Raw genomic sequence first — 25,683 nt, 5'->3', positions numbered from 1 at the left:
GTGCTATAGAGTAGGTTCTTATTAGTTATCTATTTTATATATAGTAGTGTGTATATGTCAATCCCAATCTCCCAATGTATCCCTCCCTCCCCCCTCGCTTCGTCCTTGATAACTGTAAGTTTGTTTTCTACATCTGTGACTCTATTTCTGTTTTGAAAATAGGTTTGTTTGCAACCGCTGGCAACTTTAAATGGAATTTAGAACCCAATATGTTACAATAGCTTATATATATATAATATATAAGAAACAGAATCATTTATATATAATTTACTGTATATTATATATACAATAGTTTATATATAAATACATGTATGTTTCAAATCTTACTGTTAGCTGCAAATTATTAGCTGTGTAACTGTATGAAAGTGACTTAACTTCTCTAAGTCCTAGTTTCCTGTTAGGTGAGATAATACCTACATCCTAGAGATCCTGTAGAATTTAAAAAGAAGCTATAGATAAATACAGCCCATCCTGAACTCTCCACAGACTGGCCTGTAACTTGCAACATTGTGCCTTCTAGAATTGCAGTTTCTCTGCTATTTACCAGTAAACTCAAGTTCAGAAACCCCATTAAAGACTCTGGCCTAGAGTTTCCTCTTGCTCCTGTCTTTGCCACCCAACCAAAACCTGGACCTTCCTCTGTGGCCCTGCATGGCATGCAGTGACTCCCCTCTGAGATCTAACAAATTTATGTGATTACAAGTTTAAACCCAAGAGGACCTTCAAGATGGCTGAGGGTAAGACATGGAGATCACCTTCCTCCCCACAAATACATCAAAATACATCTACATGTGGAAAAACTTCTACAGAACACCTACTGAACACTGACAGAAGACCTCAGACTTCCCAAAAGGCAAGAAACTCCGCACATACCTGGCTGTGTGGCTGACAGGGTCCTGGTGCTCTGGCCAGGTGTCAGGCCTGAGCCTCGGAGGTGGGAGAACCGAGTTCAGGATACTGGGCCACCAGAAACCATCCAGCCCCATGTAATATCAATCAGCGATGGCAAGAGCTCTCCCAGAGACCTCCGTCTCAATGCTAAGACCCAGCTCCACTCCACAACCAGCAAGCTCCAGTGCTGGATACCCTATGCCAAACAACTAGCAAGACAAGAACACAACCCCACCCATTAGCACAGAGGCTGTCTAAAATCATAGTAAGTTCACAGACACCCCAAAACACACCACTGGACACGGTCCTGCCGACCAGAAAGACAAGACCCAGCCTCATCCACCAGAACACAGGCACCAGTCCCCTCCACCAGGAAGCCTACACAACCACTGAACCAACCTGACCCAATGGGGGCAGACACCAAAAAAACGGGAACTACAAACCTGGAGACCCCAAACACAGTAAGTTAAGCAAAACGAGAAGGCAGAGAAATACATAGCAGATGAAGGAGCAAAGTAAAAACTCACCAGACAAAACAAATGAAGAGGAAATAGGCAGTATACCTGAAAAAGAATTCAGAGTAATGACAGTAAAGGTGATCCAAAATCGTGGAAACAGAATGGACAATATAAAAGAAATGTTTAACAAGGACCTAGAAGAACTACAGAGCAAACACACAATGATGAATGACACAATAAATGAAATTTAAAACTCTCCAGAAGGAATCAATAGCAGAATAACTGAGGCAGAAGAACAGATAAGTGAACTGAAGATAAAATAGTAGAAATAACTATTGCAGAGCAGAATAAAGAAAAAAGAATGAAAAGAATTGAGGACAGTCTCAGAGACCTCTGGGACAACATTAAACACACCAACATTCGAATTATAGGGATCCCAGAAGAAAAAGAGAAAAAGAAAGGGACTGAGAAAATATTTGAAGAGATTATAGTTGAAAATTTCCCTAAGATGGGAAAGGAAATAGTCAATCAAGTCCAAGAAGCACAGAGAGTCCCATACAGGATAAATCCAAGGAGAACCACGCCAAGACACATATTAATCAAACTATCAAACATTAAATACAAAGAAAAAATATTAAAAGCAGCAAGGGAAAAGCAACAAATAACATACAAAAGAATCCCCATGAGGTTAACAGCTGATCTTCCAGCAGAAACTCTGCGAGCCAGAATGGAGTGGCAGGACATATTTAAAGTGATGAAAGGGAAGAACCTACAACCAAGATTACTCTACCCAGCAAGGATCTCATTCAGATTTGATGGAGAAATTAAAAGCTTTACAGACAAGCAAAAGCTAAGAGAATTCTGCGCCACCAAACCAGCTTTACAACAAATGCTAAAGGAACTTTTCTAGGCAGGAAACACAAGAGAAGGAAAAGACCTACAATTAAGAATTAAGAAAATGGTAATAGGAACATACATATCGATAATTACCTTGAATGTAAATGGATTAAATGCTCCAACCAAAAGACACAGACTGGATGAATGGATACAAAAACAAGACCCGTATATATGCTGTCTACAAGAGACCCACTTCAGAGCCAGGGACACATACAGACTGAAAGTGAGGAGTTAGAAAAAGATATCCCATGCAAATGGAAATAAAAAGAAAGCTGGAGTAGCAATTCTCATATCAGACAAAAGAGTCTTTAAAATAAAAATTGTTTGTTACAAGAGACAAAGCAGGACATCACATAATGATCAAGGGATCAATCCAAGAAGAAGATATAACAACTGTATATATTTATGCACCCTACATAGGAGCACCTCAATACATAAGGCAAATGGTACCAGCCATAAAAGGGGAAATTGACAGTAATACAGTCATAGTACAGGATTTTAACACCCCACTTTCACCAACGGACAGATCATCCAAAATGAAAATAAATAAGGAAACATAAGCTTTAAATTACACATTAAACAAGATGGATTTAATTGATATTTATAGGACATTTCATCCAAAAACAACAGAATACACTTTCTTCTCAAGTACTCATGGGATGTTCTCCAGGGTAGATCATATCTTGGTTCACAAATCAAGCCTTGGTAAATTTAAGAAAATTGAAATCATATCAAGTATCTTTTCTTACCACAACGCTAGAAGAGGAGATATCAATTACAGGAAAAAAAGTGTAAAACATGCAAACACACTGGAGGCTAAACAGTACACTACTAAATAACCAAGAGCTCACTGAAGAAATCAAAGAGGAAATCAAAAAGTACCTAGAAACAAATGACCATGAAAACACGATGACCCAAAACCTATGGGAGGCAGAAAAAGAAGTTCTAAGATGGAAGTTCATAGCAATACAATCCTATCTCAAGAAACAAGAAAAAACTCAAATAAACAACCTAAACTGACACCTAAAGCAACTGGAGAAAGAAGAACAAAAAAAACCCAAAGTTAGCAGAAGGAAAGAAACCATAAAGATCAGATCAGAAATAAATGAAAAGGAAATGGAGGAAATGATAGCAAAGAACAATAAAACTAAAAGCTGGTTCTTTGAGAAGGCAAACAAAATTGATAAACCGTTAGCCAGACTCATCAAGGAAAAAGGGAAAAGACTCAAATCAACAGAATGAAACAGAAGAAGTAACAACTGACACTGCAGAAATACAAAGAAACATGAGAGATTTCTACAAGCAACTATATGACAATAAAATGGACAACCTAGAAGAAAAGGACAAATTCTTAGAAAAGTACAACCATCTGAGACTGAACCAGGAAGAAATAGAAAATATAAACAGACCAATCACAAGCACTGAAATTGAAACTGTGATTAAAAATCTTCCAACAAAAGCCCAGAACCAGATGGCTTCCCAGGCAAATTCTATCAAACATTTAGAGAAGAGCTAACACCTATCTTTCCCAAACTCTTCCAAAATATAGCAGAGGGAGGAACACTCCCAAACTCATTCTACGAGGCCACCATCACCTGATACTGAAACCAGACAAGGATGTCACAAAAAAGGAAAACTACAGGCCAATATTACTGATGAACACAGATGCAAAAATCCTCAACAAAATACTAGCAAACAGAATCCAACAGCACATTAAAAGGATCATACACATGAACAAGTGGGGTTTATCCCAGGAATGCAAGGATTCTTCTGTATATGCAAATCAGTCAGTGTGATACACCATATTAACAAACTAAAGGATAAAAACCATATGATCATCTCAATAGATGGAGAAAAAGCTTTCGACAAAATTCAACACCCATTTATGATAAAAACCCTCCAGAAAGTAGGCAAAGAGGGAACTTACCTCAACATAATAAAGGCCATATGTGACAAACCCATGCCAACATCATTCTCAATGGTGAAAAACTGAAACCATTTCCACTAAGATCAGGAATAAGACAAGGTTGCCCCTCCCATCACGATTATTCAACATAGTTCTGGAATTTTTAACCATAGCAATCAGAGAAGAAAACGAAATAAGAAAAATCCAAATCGGAAAAGAAGCAGTAAAACTGTCACTGTTTGCAGATGACATGATACTATACATAGAGAACCCTAAAGATGCTACCAGAAAACTACTAGAGCTAATCAATGAATTTGGTAAAGTAGCAGGATGCAAAATTAATGCACAGAAAGTCTCTTGCATTCCTATACACTAATGATGAAAAATCTGAAAGAGAAATGGGAGTGTTTCCCATTTACCACTGCAACAAAAAGAATAAAATACCTAGGAATAAACCTACCTAAGGAGACAAAAGACCTGTATGCAGAAAGTATAAGACACTGATGAAAGAAAGTAAAGATGATACAGACATACCATGTTCTTGGACTGGAAGAATCAACATTGTGAAAACGACTATACTACCCAAAGCAATCTACAGATTCAATGCAATCCCTATCAAACCACCAATGGCATTTATCACAGAACTAGAACAAAAAATTGCACAATTTGTATGGAAACACAGAAGACCCCGAATAGCCAAAGCAATTTTGAGAAAGAAAAACAGAGCTGGAGGAATCAGACTCCTGTACTTCAGACTGTACTACAAAGCTACAGTAATCAAGACAGTATGGCACTGGCACAAAAACAGAAATATAGATCAACGGAACAGGATAGAAAGCCCAGAGATAAACCCACATACATATGGTCCCCTTATCTTTGATAAAGGATGCAAGAATATACAATGGAGAAAAGACAGCCTCTTCAATAAGTGGTGCTGGGAAAACAGGACAGCTACATGTAAAAGAATGAAATTAGAACACTCCCTAACACCATACACAAAAATAAACTCAATATGGATTAAAGATCTAAATGTAAGGCCAGATACTATAAAACTCTTTAGAGGAAAACAAAGGCAGAACACTCTATGGCATAAATCACAGCAAGATCCTTTTTGACCCACCTCCTAGAGAAATGGAAATAAAAACAAAAATAAACAAATGGGACCTAACGAAACTTAAAAGCTTTTGCACATCAAAGGAAAGCATAAACGAAAAGACAACCCTCTGAATGGGAGAAAATATTTGCAAATGAAGCAACTGACAAAGGATTAATCTCCAAAATATACAAGCAGCTCATGCAGCTCAATATCAAAAACACAAACAACCCAATCCAAAAATGGGCAGAACACCTAAATAGACAGTTGTCCAAAGAAGATATACAGATTGCCAACAAACACATGAAAGGATGCTCAACATCACTAATCATTAGAGAAATGCAAATCAAAATTACAATGAGGTATCAACTCACACCAGTCAGAATGGCCAGCATCAAAAAATCTACAAACAATAAATGCTGGAGAGGGTGTGGAGAAAAGGGAACCCTCTTGCACTGTTGGTGGGAATGTAAATTGATATAGCCACTCTCACAGCATGGAGGTTCCTTAAAAACTAAAAATAGAACTACCGTATGGCCCATTAATCCCACTACTGGGCATATACCCTGAGAAAACCATAATTCAAAAAGAGACATGTACCACAATGTTCACTGCAGCACTATTTACAATAACCAGGACATGGAAGCAACCTAAGTGTCCATCGACAGATGAATGGATAAAGAAAATGTGATACATATATACAATGGAATAGTACTCAGCCATAGAAAGCAACAAAATTGAGTTATCTGTAGTGAGGTGGATGGACCTAGAGTCTGTCACACAGAGTGAAGTAAGTCAGAAAGAGAAAAACAAATACCATACACTAACACATATACATGGAATCTAAAAAAAAAAAAAAAAATGGTTCTAAAGAACCTAGGAGCAGGACAGGAATAAAGATGCAGACATAGAGAATGGACTTGAGGACATGGGGAGGTAGAAGGGGAAGCTGGGACGAAGTGAGAGAGTGACATGGACATATACACAATACCAAATGTAAAATAGATAGCTAGTGGGAAGCAGCCGCAGAGCACAGGGAGATCAGCTCGGTGCTTTGTGACCACCTAGAGGGGTGGGATAGGGAGGGTGGGAGGGAGGGAGACGCAAGAGGGAAGAGATATGGGAACGTATGTATATGTATAGCTGATTCACTTTGTTATAAAGCAGAAACTAACACACCATTGTAAAGTAATTATACTCCAATAAAGATGTAAAAAAAAAGAGGGAGGGGATATGGGGATATGTGTATGCATATGGCTGATTCACTTTGTTGTACAGCAGAGGCTGGCACAGCATTGTGAAGCAACTGTACTCCAATAAAGATGTTAAAAATATATGTATGTTTTTTAAAAAGAAGCTATAAAATGCCTGGTATTCAATAAACAGCAGCGATCATAACTACTGGCCATTACCAAGGACTACATAAGATTCTAAAGGATGGTTCTCAATCATGGCTACACATCAAAATCCCTTATGAAGGTTTTTAAACATACAGATGCCTGAGACTCCCTCCATACTTAGTGAATCTCCTAATATGGACACCAGGTAAGACAACTTAGGTGAGATAATACAAAGGGTCAGACTGCCAAATCAGATTCAACAGGAGTTACAGGTCTTACACAGTATCAAGGTAAATAAGGACTCAAAGGATATAAACAACAGCAAAATATGAGCTAAGCATTCTTTCCCTAGATAGGTCTGAAACTGTCAGGTGTAGGTGCCTGTAACTATACTTCTTTTTCCTGTATAAGGATGCATGTTGGTCCACACTGAATACGAAAGTGTAAGCAAAGGATGAAGTGCAATGCTTGAACAGAAGGAGCCATTTTGATTACGGAACATCTGCTTTTTATACCCCATTAATTACATAGCTCACATGACATTTTCCAGCACGCTGCGCCCAATAAATTCATAAATTCCAAGCTTCTTTACAATAAGCAACCTAGACAGACCTGATCCATCTTGCTAGTAACATTCCATAGGTAAGGACATCCCATCTAGCAAATACCGTTAGTGTGTTTGACAGCAGGTCATTAGTATCTTTACAAAAGACCTGATTCAAATCTTTCCTTCTCAATAGGTGATACAACTTATAGGAACCAGAACCACATAACTATACCTTTTCCAGTTCCAATTTATCGTTTCTGGACTTATTTGAATAAAATTTTTTTGGAACAAAGATATGTAGGGGCGGACATTCAGAGTATCCCAAAAGTCTTAGGGCAGTTTTAAGCTTTAAATAGCTGAAATTGACCTTTAAAAAGCGTAAAACTACCCTAACTCTTTGGTACCCTGTTTTATTTCATGTTATTTTTGTTTGTTTGTTTGTTTGTTTGTTTTGCGGTACGCGGGCCTCACCGCCGTGGCCTCTCCCGCCGCGGAGCAGACACGCAGGCCCAGCGGCCATGGCTCACGGGCCCAGCTGCTCCGCTGCACGTGGGATCCTCCCAGACTGGGGCACGAACCTGCGTCCCCCGCATTGGCAGGCGGACTCCCAGCCACTGCACCACCAGGGAAGCCCTTCATTTTATGAATGAGGAAATTAAAGCAGTAATAGTTTGTTGTTGTTTTGTGTTTGGGGATTTCTTTTGGGGGGGGCGGGGAGGGGTTTTGGACAGATAAAACAGCAATGCAGTCTTCCAAGTGCCCATAACTGAGAACTATCCTGTTTCACATGGCATGCACTCAGTTCTCTTATGGATTATGCCACAGAATGCTTATCCAAATAAAACGATGTGTGTAATCTCTGTTTTTGCAGATATTCCATTGACAGAAGCAGTGACCCTGGAAGGTTCTTCTATGTTGACATTACAACAGGTGCCCTAATGACTGCGAGACCCCTTGACCGAGAAGAGTTTTCTTGGCATAATATCACTGTCCTTGCTATGGAAATGAGTAAGTAAAACAAAAAAACTGCTCTCCATATAGTGACAAAATAGAAGCACTGGAGAAAGTGGAAGTTTCTAGAGCTTGTCGAAACAAAAATTATCTTCTTTATGGAAAGGAATGGAAATCCTGGTTTACGCAAGTGGATGAATGTATTAATTGAAATACTTATTGAGGATCTTCTATATACCTAATCCTGTGCTACAGATAAAAACACACAAATAAAACATGCAAAAGCAGCACAAAAAATAGCATCCTTAAATCAAAGAGCTAGACCTCTATATGAAGAAAAGGGAAAACTCCTGAGAACTCTAGGAGGCCTTCAATCTTTAATAAGATTAGGAATGCACAAATAGTATAAAATATTATTACTGGATGAAAGGAAACATTTATAACATATCACCCTTATTACACACATACATATACACATACATGCATTTAAGAATTTCAGACATCTTACAACAAAAGACAGATTTATTAACATAAACTTAAAAATGAAAACTAACAAAAACTAAATTAACATATTTATTATAATCTCAACACAAATTAGGTTATATACGACTACACTGCATATTTTTCATAACACCTAGTGATGAGAAAGATTAAGGGAAATGACAAATACTAACATATTGGCAAAAGTATGTACAGCCATTCATGAGAGCAGTTTGGTAACTAATCTTTGTATTAGGATCCCCCAATATATTCATACTTTTTCTCAAGAATTCTCCTTTAATAATTATCTTAAGGAAATAATCATAAATATTAACAAAGATTTATGTACCCAAATGTCCACTGCATTGTCATTTTAAAATAGGGGGGAATTACCTAAATGTCTAATAATAGGAGTTTGATTAAATAAATTATGGTACAGCCACACAGTAAAATGAGACTATCATGTTGATATTAATACCCATGCTTTCAAAGTATATTTCAATGATACAGGATAATCTTGCCCTAAAATATTAAAGCTCTAAATTCAACATTTTATTTTCTCTAATTTCAGTGCATGTGTGTGTATGTATGTGTGTGTGTGTGTATTGGAGAGTTTGGACACATGTAATATAATACATAACGTATAAGGGAGCTCGCTGGTGGTAGGACTATGGATCACATTTATTCTTACGTTTTCCTGAATTTTTCATTATTCCTTGTATAAACAAGCAACACCAAGTTACAATTAAAAAAATGTAAATATGGCAGCACTTTTGGTAACCAAGCAATAGAAATATTCAGGGGAAAAACACAGAATAGACATTCTTGAGAGAGAAGAAAAACAATGAACCAAAAGAACAGGGCATTCTGAGGTTTAATGCAATTATTTACTATGCATAATTTCTGTGTCTTATGATTTCTATTTTGTCTTCTTGGGATGGTGGCCAAAACAGAAAAAGGCAGGAGGGGCACTAGCGGGGCTGTGAAATTATCTTTGTGTGGTAACGCCAAGCAAAAGACAGACCAAAAGGACATATTTCCCCATAAGTGACTACGAGTAACTTCTCCTACCCCAGACAAAGATACAGATTTGGTGTGTCCTATACTATCTCCCTTAGTCCATAGGTGGAAATAAATGTGCAGTGTTATCTGTAATCCCATGAATAACTTGAAACCTTCTGAAACAGTAATTCAAAGAACTGATTACAGGTTTTCCCACTATCCAAAAGTAAAGTGTTCCTATGAAACCTTTTGTAAGCCAAAATGTTGTAAAACGAAGAAGCAATTACATTAGGACACATCTTGCTAACGGATGAGCAAAAAAAAGCACAAATGCTCACAGACACAGTTCAAAGATATGGCAGCTGGGTGCCGAGTATAGTTCCTGGGGAAAGAGCTTGTTGGTGCCACTCTCACAGCTCAGGGTGCGACCTGCCTTCAATTCTAGAATCTGAAGCATGAGCCAAGTGAGAGATTCAAAACCTCTTTTTAAGATTCATTTTGCGATCCCTGCTCCCCCCGACCCCGAGTCTCATCCCTCCCCTCAACCTCCTGATATCACACACACTCTCCAACACAAAACTCGTCCTGCCCATGCTTATGTTCTGGCCACACTCTTAATAGGCAACCCTTGCATCATTGTGTTGCTATTTCCATGTACTTTATCCATTCCTTTAAAAACCAGAATGAGGAGGTAAATACCTATTCCAACAAAGAGCTGCTTTCTTGCATTTCTGAACCCTCCTCACCTTTGGTATTTGTTTGTTTTGTGTGTGCTTTTAGACAATCCTTCCCAGGTTGGAAGCGTTCCTGTCACAATCAAAGTCTTAGATGTGAATGACAATGCTCCAAAGTTCCCCAGATTCTATGAAGCTTTTGTCTGTGAGAATGCCAAAGCAGGGCAGGTAAGGCAGCCTGTGAGGGGGCACCTTGGTTAACCCCCAACATGTGGAAACGACTGTTTCAGATAACCAGATTTGTCAACAAAGAAATGTAAGACTCCAGAAACTAAGTTTACAAAAGAGAGTCCCCAACTTCTGTATATCATGTTGCAAGTTTATTTGTTAAGACAACTATTTCGAGCCTCCATTACATTTTATAATCTAAACAAGGTTGTGAATCAAGGTGGCTTACTCACCTGTGAAGCCAGATAGTCACCCACCTTGTAACTGAACTGTATGGAACCAATTGCAGTAACATGTGCTCTGGGTCCTGGAAATGAGGGACCATGGAGATGAAGATCAGGAGAAAAAAGGAGAGTCTTTTTCTCATTTTAGCGGTCATCCTTGAAAGTGTTTGTAGTAAGGAAAGTTTAGTTTTTATATCTTCCTACCTCCCTTCCTTCTGGCAGCAAGTTTACAGACTGCCTGCCCTATTCTCAGAACATCGCGTTACCCAGAATTACCTAGGTAATTCTACTCTCCCCTCCCTCAATTAAAACATCCATTTTCTTAGTACCACTCATGTCATGTAAAGTTTTGAGAGGAAAGGCATCTGAAGGAACAAATTTCTACTTATTTGAAACAGCTTTAGTTTCATAATCTTCAGATATATTTGTGTATTTTTTTTAAGTCTTCTTTTAAACCTAAATGAATACTGGGTTGACTAAATCCCAAGTGGTGTAACTGAAAAACATCCAAACGGTGCTTGGAATGGCCACGTTATTAATGTATGTGTCAGGCTGCTGCCCACCCTGTGCCCAGCCTTCCATACCTCAGATCACAGGCAATCTCTCCTCTTCTGCTCCTGCTTTTGTAAGACTCTTCAGTCCTCCCTAATGTATTTCCCCCGAGCATATTTTGTGGTCCTGTGGATTCCGGTTTGGGGACGTTGGGTGCACATGGCAAGGAAAGACGCTTTGGTAATTCAGGCTTTACGACTGTAACACAGCTTTTGCTTCCACTTCTCTCACTCTCCTGCAACATCCCACTGCACAGACTCTCTATACAACCAAAACTTTTATTAGCTTCCTGAACTCACCAAAGATTGACTCAACACATCTTCACCATTCTACTCAAAGGAAAAGTGACTCCCTTGTTCCAGGGGGGAAAAAAATGTGTCCTGTAGTCCTTCTCATCTAAATTATCTCATCCATTGATTCTTGAAACCCAGTGCAATGGTCTATAGCATGCCTAAATTTTTTTTCAACAAGTCTAAGATAATTCTACTTCCATATCTATTGAATTTCTAATCTAGAAAGACCTGAAATATTATGCAGCTAATAAAGTTACAAAGAAGACTTTCCAGCATAAGAAATGATCCTGTGTTATTATAAGAAAGGAGGTATAGAAACTACATGTACATGCTTGAAGTTATGTAAAACTGTATCTGCATGTGAACAAAAATTGGGAGGCAGGATGCAAAAATAGCAATAGTTACTGTGCTAAGGTAGTTGAGATTTGAGTGAAGGGATTTGGGACTTTAATGATTTTTTTATTGTAACATGACAATTTACTATTATAGAAACACCATACATAATTTTTTGTTTTATATTATATAAGATTATCATTATGACAAACATAATACCTTATATTTTAATATGACAAGAAACTAATTTTTAATCTGTAATGTAAAGAGTAATAGTAGCACAATAAATTAAACCCCTCATTCCCCAAAGTGAAACATTTCTTTTCTTAACAGGCTTCAGAATAGAAGGACAGGGTTTTTTTATATATATAAATTTATTTATTTATTCATTTATTTATTTTTGGCTGCGTTCGGTCTTCATTGCTGTGTGTGGGCTTTCACTAGTTGCGGTGAGTGGGGGCTACTCTTCGTTGCGGTGCGCGGGCTTCTCATTGCAGAGGCTTCTCTTGTTGCGGAGCATGGGTTCTAGGCGCGCGGGCTTCACTAGTTATGGCACATGGGCTCAGTGGTTGTGGCTCGTGGGCTCTAGAGTGCCGGCTCGGTAGTTGTGGCGCACGGGCTTCGTTGCTCCGCAGCATGTGGGATCTTCCTGGACCAGGGCTCGAACCCGTGTCCCCTGCACTGGCAAGAGGATTGTTAACCACTGCACCACCAGGGAAGTCCAGAAGGACAGGTTAATAGCATGTTACCACCTCTCTTGTTTTTGCGGCACACAAGCACACCTCCCATTTCTACATTTATCTTCTAATTGTCTATTTATTATACAGTCCTTTGAAGCATGGTTTATCTGTGACTTCAAGTTCAGACTGTGAGCCACAAGTCTATCATAGTCTGTCATATTTGTCATCTTTAGCCCAAGATACGTAAACCCTACTCTTTGATTTTGGCTCTGGAACATGTTTTGAAGATTTTCAAAAGCACACAGCTCAGTAGGTATGTCTGGTTTATGAAGAATCAGGCCTCCTTGTGTTAGATTTGTCAGACACTGTCAATAGCTTTGTATCTGCCAAGTTGGGATGTGTGCTTTCCTCTTAGGGAGAAACGAAGCCCAGAAAGAAATCAGACGACGTCTTTGGTGCAGGCTGAGGGCGGCGTGACACCTGCTGAGCAGAATCTTGAATGGCAAGTAGGGCTGAGGATGAAATTGGACCTGCCAGGAGAGGGGAGGCCAGGAGAGCAGGCTCTGGTGCTCCCGACCTGTATCATCGCTCACCCATTCTTTAAAGCCCTGTAACCAACCCATCATATGCCTCAGGTCCCCACCTCACCAATATACATATATACAGTTTCATAGGTCAGATGTTCTGAAATGACTTTCTGTTTCCCAAGTTATACATAATCACCTATTTATAACATTCATGAAGAAACATGTCATCACGTGTTTGGCACCATGCGCAAGACGGAATGTACAGGATGTGTCTCGGCAGGAATGGGGCAGTGGGGTGACCCTCGTGTATGAGCAGCATTGACGCCAGGCTGGACTGTGGGGCAGATTTATCTTCAGTGCTCTCCTGATCCCTCTCCTTTATTGCAACTCCATCCCCCCGACCTTTAGATTCAACAGAGCCCCGCTGCCAGCTGGGTTCACCAGGAGGCATAAATGAGATGGAGTTCTGGTCTAAGATGTTTATTAAGGCATGCCCTTGGGGCCAATGCCCTTGGAAGGGAAGAACTTCTGCAAGACTGGGCAAAAGGAGAAGTCCAGCTGCAGTGCAGACCCACTAACAGCCCTGGATGACTTCAAAGAGTTCTAGGACTAGGGTTCTCCTGAGTTGAAATGGGATGGCCAGGCTTTATACTATCGCATCAGTCACAGGATATGGATTGTCCTGGAAGAATGTGGTGACTGTGGGTAGGTGGCTCTCAGCAACTGAGGCAACCGCCAAAGAGACTGACAGGTGAAGGTATAAAGTCCTTCACTGAAGGGGGTCTGAGCAACACCATGTTTACCAGCAGGCCCCTCGCTGGAAGCTTTCCCCTCTGTTATTTAATCTTCCGCATACTGTGAGGGTAGCATTACCTCCTTAATTTACAGATGAAGAAAGAAAGACCAAGCAAGCCCACCTCAGCCCTCCAGCTGACCCTGAATGTTCCATTTTCCACCCTGTTAATAGCCAGCTTTTGACAGCAGGAGTGTGGTGTCTACAGGGCCAGGCCTGAGAGGGGTGGGGGGAGTCTGTGCCGTTGGTTGGCGAGAGAGCAAACACACAGGAAGGAGACCACCCCTTCGACACCTGTTCTATATCCCCCCAGTCTGCCTGCCAGTGTTTCAACTGTGTTATTTCTCACTGCTTTCTTTAGGAACTTTTCCATCCTGATCTTCATAACCTTCATGGTAACTTATGACTTTGAAAAACACATGGAAAAGGCAAAATTTTGGCCAAAGAGCTCAAGAGGAAGCCACTCTACCTCTTCCTCTCCTTAGCCCCAAGCCTTGCTTCTGATTCCAGTCTGTTCTATAAAGCCCACCCTGGGGGTCTTGTGCTCTACACTTTGTCTAGCTCCCCTTCCTGCCAACAAAGAGTGACTGCTCTGCGACCCATCCCCTCACATCTGTTTTCCATTAAGCTGACACAATCAATGTAGTGCCTGCTTACTTCCCACTAGGTACTGGTCATTTTTAAATAGAGGCCTCTCAAACACAGCAATCTGACCATGAAATATTAACCCAAATGTGAGGCTAAGAAGGTGAGGCGAGGGGACAAAAAAAATGGGAAACAGGCAGGACCTTGTGGCATCCCAGAATTATTTCACTCAAAGTCTTCTGTTTCAACTGCCTAAAAGGGGCCAGACCTGGGGTGAGAATAGTGTGTTATGTCCATGTCTTAACATCTGAGGCATTTAGGTATCATCTACCGTGTGCCTGTTAACACACTCAGGCCCAACAATAAACCAAAATTCAATTCTGCACTGTGTGATGGCACAGAGACTGCCGAGGGAAGTTTCAGGATGTCCTCATTAGGTAAAACAATCTACTACTGGATTTCAGGGTTTGGGATCCCCCCTGCCCTTGAAGCTTTTCTTTTGACTCTGACTCACCTGATTTCACGTCCCTCCCTCAGCTGATCCAGACAGTGAGCGCAGTGGACCAAGATGACCCACGCAATGGCCAGCACTTCTACTACAGCTTGGCTCCTGAGGCTGCTAACAACCCCAACTTCACCGTAAGGGACAACCAAGGTAATCAGCTGGCTACCGATGCTTTTCTACAGCGTGGGCTGGAAACTCTGGGTTACTATACCATGCAAACAGTGTCAGAGGTCACCTGCTCTTTAATAGCACGAAAGACATTAATGTTAATTTGTATGGTCTTTTAAAGTTTTGTTTCAGAACATCAAAGACAAAGAACGTCCTCTGCTGATTCTGAAACTTTTACTCAGTCAGTCAGTTCACTCAAACATTTGAGCACAGGCTCTGGGCCAGACACTGTGTGAGGCACACAGGCTTCCTTCATCCCCACAGAGAGCAGCCATGTTTGTATGTTCTTTAACTACAGGAAGAATCTGAGAAAGCTGATAGAAAGAGGCCCAAGGAGAAAATCCTGATTGAACACTTCTAAGCACGGATCAAAGGGGGAAACAGTGAAAGCTCCCAGAACAAAAGGGAGACAAAGGCTAAGTAACTTTTGAGTTACTTAAGAGCAAAGGACAAATACAGGAACACAACCAGTACTTCTGGCACTGAAACCACTTTATTATTTTGGAATGATTCAGAAAGAAGAGTCAGGTGGGGTTCCCTATTCCAGAAAGTGCTTCCCTCTACATCTTTGCTAGAATGGAATTATAGACCCCTCTATTCCAAAAAGCATTCAGACCAGCTAAGGAGTTCACAGACCTAGCATACTCTTCATTGGGCACAGATGGGGAAAGGAGGGGCTTCTGTACTCTGGCCAGAAGATTTTCAGAGAAAGGTCAGAGCAGGTGAAAAAATAATTTAAATCTGTCAAGTGAACCCCTTATGTTGCTAACTCTGCTACCAACTAGCTGTCTGACCTTGGAGAGGGAGGGCATCACTTCTCTGGGCTGTGGTGGCCTCATTTTTATTCCAATTCTAAAGTTCTGTCACTTCAGAACAATCTAAACAAAGGGTAACAAAAAGTCATGATTTAGGCATACCTAGTCTTAGTCCAAAAATCAATTGTTTGGGACTTAAAGTATTAAATCCACCCCACACGATATTCTGCTATTAAAACTAGAGAATATCAAACCTGTTTTCTTCTAAATGGAAAGCATTTAGTCATCTGTTTAATCATCTACATCAAATCACTATGATAATTCTGAAAGGAAGAGTAATATAAATTATAACAACAGAAGTGCTACAATTAAATATCCTGATATTTTTTACTGGGTCAAATTTTGAATTATTCATTTATCTGCTTCACTTGGAAACCCTTCCTGCAAAACGTTGTTTCAGACCCTTCAGGATAGGTTTTTTTTTTTTGGCCGTGCCACAAGGCTTGCAGGATCTTAGTTCCCAGACCAGGGATCAAACCCAGGGCCCCTGCCCCTGCAGTGGAAGCATGGAGTCCTAACCATTGGACCACCAAGGAATTCCCTAGGATAGGTTTCATAGTAGAAATCCTGGGGAAAAAAATAATACATTATACTGTTTCTTCAAATTTTCAGCCAAGTGTCACTCTATTCCTCCACTCTGATATTTGTCTGAACCAATACACAGCAAAATGCTGCAAATTTCTTTTTTTTTTTTTTTTTTTTTTTTTGCAAATTTCTTAACAATGACTTTGGGCACCAATTCATGGGGCCAATACCTTAAAAATATGGGCCCCTGGAACCTGATGACTATAAAAAGAAATGGCTCATCTCTTGGAAGGTTTTTTTCAAAACGGAAGTTGGAACATCTTCAATAGAAAGAACGAACTCTTAATCTCATGACAATTTATCCCTCGAGTATCCTTTACTGAGGCTCATTAAAAAACTGACCAGGGGCTTCCCTGGTGGCGCAGTTGGTGAGAGTCCGCCTGCCGATGCAGGGGACACGGGTTCATGCCCCGGTCCGGGAAGATCCCACATGCCGCGGAGCGGCTGGGCCTGTGAGCCATGGCTGCTGAGCCTGCGCGTCCGGAGCCTGTGCTCCACAATGGGAGAGGCCACAACAGTGAGAGGCCCGTGTACCGGTAAAAAAAAAACTGACCGGGCTTCCCCGGTGGCGCAGTGGTTGAGAGTCCGCCTGCCGACGCAGGGGACACAGGTTCGTGCCCCGGTCCAGGAAGATGCCACATTCCACGGAGCGGCTGGGCCCGTGAGCCATGGCTGCTGAGCCTGCGCGTCCGGAGCCTGTGTTCCGCAACGGGAGAGGCCACAACAGTGAGAGGCCCGTGTACCGGGAAAAAAAAAAAAAAAAAACCTGACCAACATCTGATGTGGTGGATCTACTGTCAAGCCCTCCAACTCCCGTGCCCAAAACATGATATTCATTTATGAACACAACAGTGCACTATTTCAAGTAAAGCCTTTCTTAATCCCCAAAGCATTGTGAAAAGGATTGTCCATATACTTCACAGTTTCACACGCATTTTCCCATACTTCGCTTTATTTGATATTTATAATAATCCTTTAAGGTCTTAAGAAAGTTACTAATGCCTCTGATGATTCTCATTGTCTCATCTGATAGATAAGGAAAGAAAGTAAATGGCCCATGGAATAGAGAGTAAGTATTAAAATTGGGACTGAAAGTTGAGACCTCCTGTTTTAGCCACACACACACACACACACACAAAATTTTTGTGTCACCCTGGATACTATATCCAAATGGGTTATTCAAGCTCCAGTTATAATATTCAACAGAATTTTGCAAGTGGCTACATTTTGCAGCTCCTTTGTAGGACTAGCCTCAGCAACGTGATGCTCTGATCTTTTTTTCTTAATCTTAAATAATTCTGAGATCAAGAAATCTATGATGCATAGTAGGCATAATGTAATACTTATATGAAATTCAGCTCTTCTCCAGCTTTCTCAAAGTCTGATGAACTGCCCTTGATTAAAATGAAAAATAAAAAAGATTTCTGTTCGAGAAAAACTTTACTTCTGACAAAAACAAAATGAAACTGAAACTGTGAAGCAAAATTACTAGTACTTAGCTATTAAATCTGGAAAACAGCAAAGAAGATGGATTGTGTGGTAGGTGGAAATATGAATATAATCTTCAGGTTGGTAACCAACTGCTATCTTTCTCCACTGAGAAGGAAGTAAGAGGGAAAAGGCCTGTACCAAAGCAGGAAGAGATTTCAATTAGCTGAATAATTTTCAACATTAACGTTACAAAACTAAGTAAGCGGTTACACAGCACAATGGAAGGAGTGTGTATTTGGAGTCAAGAGACCAGAGTTCAAATCCCAGCTCTTCTACTAAATTAGTGACTTTGAACCAATTACATAATCTCTCTAGGCCTTAACTCTCACTGTAAAAGGGTGAGATTATCACTATCTCACCAAATGGTGGTAAAGATTAAATGAGATACTGCATGTAAAGTCTAAATACCTTGCACATAAGCACTCAAAAAACAACTGCTCTCATGATAAAACAGGGGGAGGAGGAGGTGGAAAAGTTAATTAAGGAATTATGTATTAGTCAGAATAGGCTAGGTTAGGCTGCAGGAAAAAACAACACCAAAATCTCAGTGGCTTAACGCAACTAAAGTTAATTTCTTGCTCACATAAAGCTGACTGTGGGTCTGGCGACCAAGGACAGCTGTCCAGGTGTAGGCTGCCTGGCTCTCCATCTCTAATGTTCTTTCATATATTACAACAAGGCAAGAGAGCACAAGAATAACATACCAGCTATTATTGATACATGCTGCTGTCCGGAATTGACACGAATCAGTTTTGCTCATTTCCATCATCTAAAGCAAATGATACAGACATGCCCAAATTCAAGAGGGTAGAAAAGTATAGTCCTTTATTATGTCCAGAAATATTGATATTGGTCTGAATAATGTTTACTTTGGCTAGACTCTCAGAATTTTTTGTGAAGTTCTAGACTCTTCCCTGTGAAATGTGAAACACATCCAGAGGACCTTCCATACTGATGACGTTAGCTTTGTCACTGATTATACGTCCTACCACATCTCTCAAACTTTCCCTCTGCTGAAAAAGATACCAGCTTTCCAGAAAATATATCTGATTTATAAGTCAAACCCACTCAAGAAAACTTGAGAACATAGATTTAAAAAGATCCCAAAACATTACACTAGGCAAATATAAATACAGACACACACACACACACACATCAGCTTTGTGGAAACATACCAAACAATTTTGCTAATCCCCTTTAAAACTGGGGGAAAAAACGAGTATTGAATGTTCACCAAATTCATATTAATTGCTTAAACTTAGACCACCAATTAGCGGGAAACAGCAGGGTGTGTCATGATTAGGGGATTTCAGATAAGCTTCTGCTAAACGAGCAGGTTCATCAGAAAGCACAGGAGTTGGTGACTGCATTTCAGAGGCATAAAAGAAAATAGCAGAAGACTTGAACTCCAGCCAAAGTGGCAAAAATAAGCAATGTGCCACAGCCGCGTGGGCTCCTCAGCATTCTTTTCCCGGGGGCACAAAGCAGCACAGGGCCTTGGAAAGCTGCTGAGCCAGAACAAACAGGGACCACAAGTCGCCAGCGACTGTTCATTTCTGTCAAGTTTCCCCAGGGACATTTCAGTTAGATCTGAAGTCTGACAGTTTGCCCTGGACACTTTGTCACAAAGGGTAAGACAGACTATTAAAAAAGGCCTCAGGGTTTTCCCTAGAAGCAAGCAAAAATCTTGGTTTCTGAATCCAACTGCTGATCCCAAAAAACCCAACGGTGGCTGTAGCTAACCGCCTCCAGGTCATGCTGTCCCTTCTCTCTCCTTCCCCACCCAGTTCCTGCCCCCTTGCTTTCCTCAATCCAAAAAATTAATTCTCTTGCCGGTTCTTTCATTTTCCTCTTCTCTCTCATTTTTTGATCCCGGAACCCCTGTCTTCTTCAGATAACACTGCCCGGATTCTAACTAGGAGGTCTGGCTTCCGGCAGCAGGAGCAGAGTGTCTTTTACCTGCCCGTCCTGATATCGGACAATGGGCAGCCGGTGCTGAGCAGCACGGGCACGCTGACTATCCAGGTGTGCAGCTGTGACGACAACAGCCACGTCCTGTCCTGCAGCCCCGAGGCCTACATGCTCCCAGTCAGACTGAGCCGCGGCGCCCTCATTGCCATCCTGGCCTGCATCTTTGTCCTCTTAGGTGAGTAAGTGGCTCCTCTCCATTCTGTGGGGTCCTGCAAGTGCTTACTTAGATGCCATTCCGTTATCACACTGACACAGCTGGCCAGAACTGGTTTTCCACACCGTGCTTATTGAAAAGGTGGGAGAGTAAAGCTGGGAAAAAGTAAAGAACTTGGAGACAGTCCCCTCCTTCAAGGAACTCATGGCCTCTGTGGCCAAATGAAAGCACATATATCAACCATCTACTGTAGGCCAGGCTGCCTTTCTAGGTGCTGGGATTAATAAGACAGAAATGCCCCAGCCTTCACAGAGCTTAATTCAAAATAAAGCAAGTTCATTTTGACATCATAGAACCTATATAATAATTTTGGACAGGCTATGATGATCACCTCTTCTAACCCCCTCATTTCAGATAAGTAGTAGCTAAATCACAAAGAGGTAGTGGCGGGCCCAAGGCCAAATCTCAGTTGCAGAGCCAGGGCTGAAACACAGGCAGGCCCCGCATTGCACATCCCTGCATCTGAGCAGTACGGCCTTTCCCCCAAATGTTCATCCCCAGATTCAGGATGTGGTAAGTGTTACAGAGAAGGGAAGAGGGACAGGGAGTCCTGAGAGGACAGGAGACAGGGGCGGGTGCCAGTTTAACTAGGGTGGTCAGGGAGGACCTCACTGATAAGACGACCTCTGAGCAGAGATCTGAAAAGTGGCAGAGTGAACCACATGGATATCTGGGAGGGTAAGCTGTTTGGGGGCGTTAGCACCCCCCCTCCCTGGGTACCGTGGCCTCTAACCAGGGTCAGTTTGCCTCTACTTGTGAAATAAAGATGTGATGACAGGCCAGTGGGAGAGCACTACTGGGATAGGGGATCCTTTCCTCTTCATCTAAAGTCATACTGCAAAGCAGCTCCCAACTCCCTTGTACTAAGGCCATTCATGCTATTATCCTCAAAATCCACACTCAAAACAAACAGTAAAACATCTAAACCAATTCCTGAAACCAAAAAACTATCTGTACATATCTGCCAACTCTTCTGACTGAAATAATTCACAGCATACTTATTTTGCTTAGAGAAAAGCAGACTTAGTAGATAGTAATATTATTCAATATGGAAGAAATCCTAGTAAGGGAAAAGATTTGAGGATTAAAATTAGAATTTAAGCCCTGATCCCAGGTTTACCTCCAAACCAAGAGACTGAGTCAGACCAAAGAAAGAAGGTCTAACTAAAATGTCAGTTGCTTGGTTGAATTTCTAGTAGGTCTGTGGAATATGCTTCATGTAGTTCAGTGCTACATGAAGGGAAAAACAGTATAAAGAAGTAACCTTTCAAAGTCCTTGGATCCCTGGATCAGAGAGGATTGTTACGGCTTCTGGTCCCTTTCTGTACTGACAAATAAAACCCTCTTGCAATTCCCTGAGTATCCATAAGGTGGCACTGGGAGTCCTTGAGTGCATAACAGGACACCCTGAAAGAGGCCTTTGAAGAAACTTGCTCCTAGGAGAAACTTCCAGTCTGGCTGTCCTTACTTCTATCTTTGGAAATGTCTACATTATGAGTTCACCCTAGCCCACAAACAGTAGAAGGAGCCACCACTTCAGGGGGACTGATTTAAAGAGGCTGGCACAAAGAGGCTCTCAAGTTAGAAGCGGTGTGCAAGGGGCGATTTATTTTGTGCCTCCCAAACCCATTATGTCTTGCCTTTGGAATTGCGCAGAATAAACAGTTTTCAGCACCTAAACCGAGCAAAGCTGTCATAAAATCCTCAGAGTTTTAGGCACTTTCACTTCTAACAGTGTACATCCCACATTAAATATAATTCATAAAACTGAGTAAGACTGAACTGCAGTTGATTTGTCAAAGAAATACTACATTTTGTGGATAATTATATTAACACATTAATTTTGACTATGGATTTTTTTCCATGTTTCAAATATGTATCTAGTTCCTAGAAAATCTCATAGGCCCTATGCACTGTGCCTATAGATACTAAAGAATAAACATCCCTAGAACTGATTCTCTTCTGTCAGGGAAGCCCTTCAGCTGAATAGGATCATTTTTCCCAAAATTTGATTTTCAGGGGGTTATATAATACTTGATATTTAAATAAGATTACCTAAAAATAAGATACATAGCAATCTTCATTTTTTTCAGAGTTCTATAAACTGCCTAATTCTATATCATCAGAATTCTTTCCAGTACAAACTCAAAGACTTTTCTAATATTGCTTCCCAGCATTTTCTGAAATACCACACCTAGCACTCCAGTGTCACCTGTGTGGAGGTTTTCTCAGGTCCCCAGGAAGAATAAACTGGCCCTACTTCTGTATTCTCTGCAAAACTCTTGCAGCTCTATGATAGTCCTATCACCACCTGTTTGATATTAATCATGAATGTCTATTATCTCCTTCGATTGCATGCTTGTAAAAACAGAAATCATGTCATATTCTACTTTGTTTCCGTTTTGCTTCAGATAATGTCTAAAAAATGTTTGAGTTTAGTAACTCCTTACTGAATCCCACAAACACAGCAAGTTCACTCAGAATCCCATTTCTCCACCCTGCATCCATCCAAATCACACCCCAACCTCCAATGCCCAGTTCAAGCCCCAACTTCATCAAAGTCCTATTAGTCCACTTCTCTGAAATCCCATAGTCCTCTAGCCTATGAGTTACATTTTTGCACAGAGATAAAATACAAGAGTATATAACTGTTTCCTGTGTGTGCATTTTGTCACCCGAGCTATTCAGGAAAATATCATGTATTAACATCATTCACTGCAATTTACAAAAAGCACATTCCACATTCAAGTTTAAAAAACCATTACTGTTAAAAAAAAAAAAAAAAACCATTACTGTTATTTTTTTAAGTTAGTCCATAATCTTACTGGGCATATGACTGTACTCCATTCCCCCCCACCCACCCCTTGGATAAACTGGGCTCTTATTTTGCAGTGTTGTCTAGCTGTCACCGTTCACCAGCTGTAACAAAGCATGCTAGAAAAAAAAAAAAGTTCTACAGCCAAAATCTCAACACACTTCCTGGAAAACATTTTTACTCACAGAGATAAATGGTTCAATGGGATTACCTCCATCTCTCCTTTAAACCCCAGTGAACACATCCTGGGGGGAAAAAAAAAAAAAAAAAAACGTTGGGATAAACTTTCATCCAAACCTGCAAGGGCACATCTAACAGTGTGGTGTGTCTTTGATAACATGATGAATATATATAAAATGTCACTGTTCATTCCCTCTCTTCCATGAACATCCTTAGATCTAGAAAGTCACAACCTCCTCTCTAATGGAAGGTTTTTCTGAGGAATCTGAGTTAACTGGACAAAGATGGTCATTTATGCTCTCTTATTTTTTGGAGAAAACATAGAAAGACTAAGACTTTGGCTCATATTTAACACATGTGTCTATACTCATTTAATTAATATATGATCACAATTGACCCTTGAACAATGGTGGGGTGGGGTTAGGGGCTTAGACCTGCCCTGAAGTTGTGAATAACTTATAGTCGGCCCTCAGTATCCATGGTTCAGCATTTGCAGCAACCAACTGCAGTAGTCCTGCAGTGTATATTTATTTTTAAAAATCCACAGCTAAGTGGACCCCAGTAATTCAAACCCATGTTGTTCCAGGGTCCACTGTATATTTACAAACTAGGATCCTATTGAGAGGCTAATGTAAAAAAGCAGGATTCCACCTATACAGTAAGGTTTTCACATTATAATGGAAAAACACGTATTCGTCCTTACGCAGTCAGAAAACATGATCTGATCCCTAGCATATACTCCACGGGGCCACAGGGCTTCATGCTCTGTTAATTAGATGTTACACTGGGTGGCTCGGTGTACAAACGCACACACATTTCAAAGCGATAAGGTGTGTGCAGAGCCTCTACATGCAACTTCTACTTAAACCACATGGAATCATGTCACGTAGCGTTCACTCGCCCACAGACTCTCCAACAGTGCAGGAAGAGTGAGAACAGGGTAGACCCTGTGAGGTCACATATCCAAACACTGCCCCTGCTCTCCCCTCCCAGACAGCCCTTCCCCTACCTGTGTTACTCAAGAGCTCTGGTCTCGGCCCACACGGCCGGGGCTCTTCCGCCAACACCCGGTCCTCTGTGTTTCCGGCAGTGCTGGTGCTGCTCATCCTGTCCATGAGGAGGCACCGGAAGCAGCCATACATCATCGACGACGAGGAGAACATCCACGAGAACATCGTGCGCTACGACGACGAGGGCGGTGGCGAGGAGGACACCGAGGCCTTCGACATCGCAGCCATGTGGAACCCACGGGAGGCGCAGGCGGGCGGCGCCTCCAAGACGCGGCAGGACATGCTGCCCGAGATCGAGAGCCTCTCCCGCTACGTGCCTCAGACGTGCGCCGTCAACAGCACCGTCCACAGCTACGTCCTGGCCAAACTCTACGAGGCCGACATGGACCTGTGGGCCGCGCCCTTCGACTCCCTGCAAACGTACATGTTCGAGGGGGACGGCTCGGTCGCCGGGTCTCTAAGCTCCCTGCAGTCCGCCACTTCCGACTCGGAGCAGAGCTTCGACTTCCTGACGGACTGGGGACCCCGCTTCCGGAAGCTGGCGGAGCTCTACGGGGCGTCGGAGGGGCCCGCGCCCCTGTGGTGACGGAAGCCGGGAGGCCGGCGCGCGGCCAAACCCGGCCGTTCTGGGGCGGAGGCTTCGCGGAAGAGGCGCCGCCAACCGCAAGAGCAAGACTGCTGGAGAGTGAGTTTGCCGGGGGGAGCGGGCGAGCGGAGCTCTCTCTGAATCAGCTTTACTTGGTTAGATTAAGTTAAATAATCAAAAGGAAACACAGGAAGAGGGGGGCAGAATCTCCAATGACCTTTTCTTCTTTTTTAGTTTTTGTGATATTGTATTCAAAGGCGTGGAGTCCAAGGTTAAGTATGGCGGGCTTGACTTTTCTCCGCCTTTCACTTGGTCATTTTGCCACCTCAGATAGGCTGTGCTTTTCATTGCAGAGGTGGCAGTTGAAAGCAAATAGAAAGTTCTACTCTCCTATCCGTTTTTTGTTTTTATTTTTAATAATGTTTTTTTCTCCATTTAAAAGTTTTGCTGGCTCATCACATTGCACAAACCAACCCCCATAAAAGAACACTGAAAAATTATTCCTTGGTGAAATTAACCTACTTGTTCTGGGATGGATGGAATTTCTTTTAATACTTTTAAGACAAGGTTAAGGCCTAATTGACCTTGCATGGGGGGTGGGGCAGGGGGGTGGGAGAAGGAAGAGGCATTGACTTTAAGCTCAAGTTTAATGGCTGAACCAAGAGTTGTTGGCATTACAACAAATCCACCTCCATGGAGTAAGAGTGCTCTTGTTCTCTCAGCTCTTTAACTGTGCCCCTGCAAAATTATTCAGAAGGAAACCAGAAAATCTGCCTCTTTTGCACTGTAGATGTCTCTTCCATGTGCCAAATGTGAAGATTAGATTCTACAAATGAAAGCCAAAAAAAAGAAGTATCTGATAAAAGCATGGGTTAGAGGGCTTTCCTAA

General features: G+C 41.5%; 1 protein-coding gene across 1 annotated transcript in view; it reads left to right on the top strand.

Moving 5' to 3' along the window:
* Positions 1–24,979, top strand: part of CDH20 (cadherin 20) — a 60,801-nt gene extending 35,822 nt beyond the window's left edge. Inside the window, exons 7-11 of the mRNA XM_065889972.1 lie at positions 8,004–8,140; positions 10,346–10,467; positions 14,992–15,109; positions 19,913–20,164; positions 24,289–24,979. Of these exons, the coding sequence (XP_065746044.1) occupies positions 8,004–8,140; positions 10,346–10,467; positions 14,992–15,109; positions 19,913–20,164; positions 24,289–24,794 (1,135 nt within the window). The 3' untranslated portion in view covers positions 24,795–24,979. The remainder of the gene's footprint in view (positions 1–8,003; positions 8,141–10,345; positions 10,468–14,991; positions 15,110–19,912; positions 20,165–24,288) is intronic.
* The last annotated feature ends 704 nt before the right edge of the window (positions 24,980–25,683 follow it).

The sequence above is a fragment of the Phocoena phocoena genome, chromosome 13 (assembly GCF_963924675.1).
Source record: "Phocoena phocoena chromosome 13, mPhoPho1.1, whole genome shotgun sequence".
NCBI classification, from domain to species: Eukaryota; Metazoa; Chordata; class Mammalia; order Artiodactyla; family Phocoenidae; genus Phocoena; species Phocoena phocoena.
This window is presented reverse-complemented; position numbering and strand designations above follow the sequence as displayed.